The 5,949-nt window shown below is 33.9% G+C and overlaps 1 protein-coding gene across 2 annotated transcripts; it reads right to left on the bottom strand.

Moving 5' to 3' along the window:
- Positions 1 to 2,886: 2,886 nt before the first annotated feature.
- LOC140986752 (uncharacterized) lies at positions 2,887 to 4,307 on the bottom strand. Of its 2 annotated transcripts, none has more exons than XM_073455097.1 (5): positions 3,891 to 4,307; positions 3,580 to 3,789; positions 3,391 to 3,483; positions 3,094 to 3,210; positions 2,887 to 3,024 (listed from the first exon to the last, which is right to left on the bottom strand). In XM_073455097.1, the coding sequence occupies exons 1-5, from the start codon at positions 4,293 to 4,295 to the stop codon at positions 3,013 to 3,015; spliced, it is 837 nt and encodes a 278-aa protein (XP_073311198.1). In that variant the 5' UTR covers positions 4,296 to 4,307; the 3' UTR covers positions 2,887 to 3,012. The 2 variants fall into 2 exon arrangements, with proteins under 2 accessions (XP_073311198.1, XP_073311199.1); XM_073455098.1 differs by having other exon boundaries at positions 4,047 to 4,307.
- Between the last annotated feature and the right edge of the window lie 1,642 nt (positions 4,308 to 5,949).

Raw genomic sequence — 5,949 nt, 5'->3', positions numbered from 1 at the left:
TAAATCATTGTCGTAGCTCTTAAAAACGTTGTCTTCTAACAACGACAACGGTTTTTAACCGTTGTCTTTTATCGTATTCGACTACAGTTAATCAATGTTTTTAAACCGATGTCTTTCGCTGCAATATACAACAGTTTTACAACATTTTAAATCTGTTGTCTTTGGATTTGATTTACATCATTTTAAAACTGTTGTCTTATATATAATATTATATTTAAATCATAAATAAATAAAGTAATTAATTAAAAAAATTGGGTGTAATATAATATATCAGTTAAACCCTTATATAAAATCAATTCAAACATCAACATATATACTTGATCAAGAACTACATGCATGAATTACAACAGAAATATGTCATTCATAGACTTGTAATTTACCAAACCAACAATTAAAAAAAGTATGTAACCATATTCCAAAAACTTTTAGTCAAGTTCACAAAAAAAAAAAAAAAACCCTACAACCAAGACTTGCACATATCAACTCCAAAATATCTTCTGTAGCTTGTTGGAATGAATTTCTCTGCCCGTGCATCTTCCAAAACATCATTACAATGCCTGTGAAAATAAAAACCACATAATTTTAATCAGGGCCTAGAAAAATTTTGGCATAACCTCCCCACAAGTAGGATATACCAGAAAATTTAAAAACACACAACAACAATATATATTCGAAATAAATTTAAAAACAACCATACACCACACCTATCACCTACACAGCCAGACCATACATCACACCTATCACCTAAAATTATCACATTCTTTCAACATATCCCGAAAGCAATGAAGAGATCTACATGTCATGAACCAACAAACGTGCAACAAAAAAAATCACATGTCCTACCTATTCATAAATATGATCCTGTATGCATTCGGATAGCTCGGTGCGAACCTCATCGATTTCTTCCATAGAATACTCCGTTTTTGTGAACTATGAACACACACAAAAAGTATATTATTAAAAAAACACAACTTAATGAATTTTCAAAATGATAAGTAGCTAAATAACTTGTAATTATTTTATATAAGCAAGATAATATTACTATCGATCGTAGTGAATCCCCCTCAAAAGTTGCAACTTCTTCAGTAATCTGCCTCATGAATCTCATCACGTAATAACCACATTGTTTTGCATCCGGTTGCTTAGGAGCCTATGTTAAAAAATGTCAAATTGTTAATGAAAAATTAACACATTAAAAAATTAGCTTGAATGAGAAATACACATACCTTTATGACTTCCCATTGTACACGCTTTCTTTCTTTCCTTCCTTTAGTTGAGTTAAACAATGTCAACGCCCTTCATTAACATTGACCATAGTTGATATATGAGTGTTTTTTCATTAAATGAAATGCATCATTAAAATGGAATATGAACTCACATTTCCACAACATATTTCCAATCATCATCACGAATGCGATGACTTAAGGAATCCACCAAATAAACAATCTCCTTATAAGGCTCGATGACAGTGAGAGTCCAATGAAAAATACACATGAACATAATAAGCGTATGCAATTCACTAAAAAAAACAATTGAAAATTATATTAGGATCTTACTTACCCAGAACAACTTGGAACCAAAACCAATTGATTCATTACTGCACCACTTAGCCTATCCGCTAAAGAACTCGCTCTCTTGTTCAACCTTTCAGTTTTACTTGTTTTGTCGTGTGCATTATGTTGCAAATTTGGGATGCTGTGTGGATTAACGAATCTGAATTTGTCAATCTTGTTTTCTTTCACCATCTTTTTATAAAGATGCCTGTCATTTCAAGTAAAAGAAAATCAAAACTACACTACATACTAAACTAACAAATTATATACATCTTATATAATATAATAATATATATAATAATATAAGAAAAGAATAAACAAACTTTAAGTTAATCGAAGACTTACCAAATGTAGACAACTACACAATTTCCTGAAATTGGTTCCAAGTGATACAAAGGACTGATGTCCTCAAAGTGCAAGTTAACTTCATAATCATCTGCAAATACTTCACGATCTAAAAGAAATGCTAATCTCCTTCCATTTTCAAGGGCTCTCTTACAATAACAATACACCATGCGCACTGCTCTTAGCACATTTGATGACAAATTCTGGTTTCTTTTGACACTGACAGTTTTGTTCCTTTGACGCTTCTGATAATTGTATTGTAAACATGTTAGATAGGTGCAATACTGGAGAATTTGATAGACATTTACTTTGAAATATAAGCATACGTGTACCTCTTGTCGTAGCATTATCAAATGATTTGGCCAAGCCACATGTGTTCCTACGGCATCACCAACATTTTCACATTCATTGGGAATCGGAACGGGCAAAAGGGCTGTTTTTTGCACTGCTTCATCAATGGATACACGCATGCAATTTTGAGGTAATGGAACACCATGAAGCAAGTTATTAGCTCCATTGACCTCGACAACTGTTCCATATGCAACAATGTCTGCGCTAGAATCCAATGTCAAAATAACCGATTCCCCTAAAAGACAAATAGTTATGTCAATGAATTGTACTAACTCTTTAGTTAAAAAAATATTAAGTACTATATAACCACAACAAATTATATACCTGTAAAGCAACAGATTTTTCCACAACTTTCATTTCAACATCATTCAAATCTTCATAACTGGGGAAAAACTTATCGATTTTCATTTCATTTTCATTCACTTGATGCAATTTTACCGAGCAACTTCCTTTGTCATCAATCTCACTGTCCCATGCATTTTTTTTGTATACAATTGCTTCAAGTTTTTGAATGCGTGTATCTTGCTCTTGAATTAATTTTCTAGCCTCTATCAACTCTTTCTTTTGCTCAATCATTAGCTCTCTGTCAACATCTTCTGTCTTCCAACTTCTACCAACATTGAAATATAATGTTGGGGTGATGTGACCTCCAACAGCTCTCACACGTCCACCATGTTCATCTGAATTGAGTGCTTTCGTGAGAATATCCTTTTTTGTCCCTGTTATTTGAAGTTTCCCCTCACGCTTTTGTTGTATGTAATCATCATGTCATCCACTTGAAAATATTAATTATTTCAAAAGGTTTCATTAAAATAAAATAATTGATTTTTATTAGTTTGCTCACAATCTTTTCTACTGTTATTCGCAACTCCTGGCCATCAAAATCCCCTTCTTTATTCAATCTCCCTTTCTTCCAAATAATAGCTCTGTTGATATCATCATCGTCACACAATTCACTTGCCTACATACAAGAACAATCAAATGATATTTGTCAAATAGGTTAAATGTTGAAAAAAAAAGCAAATGCAATGATATATATTACATGCTAGGAAAAAAAAAACTGCCACCCATGTTACAAGTATTCATGCGAAGGAAAGAAACAGTCACTTCTTGAACGACACAATTGTTGAAATATACTTACTATTTCTTCAGCAAATCGTGCATATCCCTTACGAGCAAGGCGATGAGGGTATATGTTCTTCTTCCTTCTTTCCTTCTGTTGATCACTTAGTTCCTAGTCAAGTGAAGAATTACACATATCAAATTTTTTTTAATTCGTCAAATACTTAATGGTAGACTTATTTTCAAAAAACAAAAAAAAGATACTTACAATGAATTTATCAGACATGCGATTCATGACAAAAGAAATCCAGTCATCTCGTGCAAGACCATAGCCAGTAGGTGGTTGATCCAACTCCTCTGGTTTATCAACCTTGTTCAAAATGAACGTTCGAGTGAGATGTGATTTAAATTGACGCCACTTATTATTTGCCGAACTTAAACATCCTTTTTTCCAGCTTGGGGGAACATCAAACGTCAACTGTAAAACATAAAAATTGGAAATACATTAAAAAGAATGACATAACATAAGATATATATAAACAATACGAATATTAATTGTGAAAAAACAATAGAACTTACATTAACAGATTCCCATATCAATTCTTTCACTTCACTTGGAACTTGCTTCCATGTCTTGTAAGTTATCTTAATTTTTTCTCGAGCAAGCACACCAATATAACTCTGCATTTGAGCAGCAGCTTCTCCTACTGGTTGTCCAAGTAGATTGAATCTTACCTCCTTTCGAATTCCCTGAACCCTCTGCCTAGAAAGCTTATCCAGATGTGTTCGACCTCTAGATGTTCTTGTTGTTTCAGTGTCTGTAGATCCCAAAATTTCATTTCCATCAAAACTCTTGTCTGTAGAAATAGATTCAAATTTTTCTTTGCCCTTCCCAATCAATGGAGGCTGTCCTAATCTCTTGCTCGATTCATGAATTGTATCATCATCATGAGACCCAATTTTAAGCTTTCTAAAGGATGTCATAGAGTCCAGATTTAACCTGTTCAACAAAAAATNTCATATGCTCCGTCAACACCCATTGATGGTAACCCTCTGGTAAAAGATTGATTGTCAATTAAAGTGTCTTCCAATTCATCATCATCAATGTGTTCAAATGACTCTCTAGTAGGAGTTGCAAGTACAATACTCCATTCAGGATCTTCAATGTAAAATACTTGCTTTGCTTGACTTCCCAAGATAAAAGAGTCGGATTTGAATCCAATTCTTCTCAAATTTACCAATGTGAAACCAAGATCATCTACTTTAATATCATTATTATTCTCCACCCAATTACATTTGAACATTGGAATTTGAAATTTGTGGTAATCGAGTTCTCATATTTCTTCAATAACTCCATAAAAAACCATGTCTGAAACAATTGGGTTTTTATCCTTGGCACTGGCAACTTGAATTGTCTTTGCGACTAAGCTTACTCCAGAGTTTTGAGTAACTCGTATATCATCATGTTCTTTTGTAGCATATGTCATCCCATCAATCAGATAACTAGAATACTTTAACACTTTGTTGCTAGGTCCATGTGCCAACCACTTCAATCTTTCTGATATTTGATGGGTGGAACGGTCAACTAAATGTATAACCTATATTTCACAATGCCATAAATTTAGATTTACGTAAGATACCAAGAGTTGTATGCATGTTAATATCTAGTACTTTGGAACTTACAGTATCACGCAACCAGTTAGTAAACCTTCGGTTATGCTCATCTTGTAACAACTTTTTGGACTTGGCTTTATGAGGAAATCTTGATTTCAAATCCACCATGTGTTCCCTAATGAAATAATTTCTAATAGATAAACCAATAGAATGTATGCAAAGTGCATGAAAGAATTGATAGGTTGGAGATCTTACTCGACATAAGGATCAATCTCAACATCATTTGTCAATACATAAAGATGTGCTTGTTGCAGCTCATCATGAATAGTGAAGTGCACAACTGCTCCCGATAAAGGCTTAGTAAGTTCTACTTCTCGATGCTTTGATGGTATCCCAATTGTGTGGACATTAGATAGATAATCTGAGCAAAATTCGACAGCCTCTTCAGCAATGTAACATTCGGCTATACACCCTTCAGGCCGATTGCGATTGCGCACATAACTTTTCAAAATCTTCATGAATCTTTCAAATGGGTACATGTGCCTATACCGTCCACACAATTTGACCTCCCGGACAAGATGAACAGTTAAATGAATCATTATATCAAAAAATGAAGGGAGAAAGTACTTTTCAAGTGAACACAATATCAACACAATCTATCTTTGCAAGTCATCCAACTTTAAGACGTCTACCACTTTACTATACAACACATTGAAGAAGAAACACAGCCGGGTTATAGTATCTCTGACATGTTTTGGCAAGACACCGCGAACGGCCACTGGAAGCAATTGTTGCATTAAAGTGTGATAGTCGTGTGACTTCAGGCCAACAAGTTTCAAATCCTTCATCGACACAAGGTTTCTAACATTGGATGGGTAACCTACAGGTACCTTTACTCCCGACAAAGAATTGCAAATACTTCTTTTCTCATCCTTACTTAGTGTGTAACATGCTGCTGGCAAAAATGTTTTCTTCTCCCCAATCCTTGGTGCCAATTCAGTCCTTAAATTCATTTCCAGAAGAT

This window comes from Primulina huaijiensis, chromosome 10, assembly GCF_012295235.1.
Source record: "Primulina huaijiensis isolate GDHJ02 chromosome 10, ASM1229523v2, whole genome shotgun sequence".
Classification (NCBI taxonomy): Eukaryota; Viridiplantae; Streptophyta; class Magnoliopsida; order Lamiales; family Gesneriaceae; genus Primulina; species Primulina huaijiensis.
This window is presented reverse-complemented; position numbering and strand designations above follow the sequence as displayed.

Bases quoted from the DNA above. Each gene is read 5' to 3' on its own strand.
- LOC140986752 (XM_073455097.1), bottom strand. From the start codon at position 4,295: ATGACATCCTTTAGAAAGCTTAAAATTGGGTCTCATGATGATGATACA. The intron at 3,790-3,890 runs GTAAGTTCTATT...TATGTTTTACAG, and splicing joins TGATATGGGAATCTGTTAAT to TTGACGTTTGATGTTCCCCC. The intron at 3,211-3,390 runs GTAAGTATATTT...TCTTGTATGTAG, and splicing joins CACGATTTGCTGAAGAAATA to GCAAGTGAATTGTGTGACGA.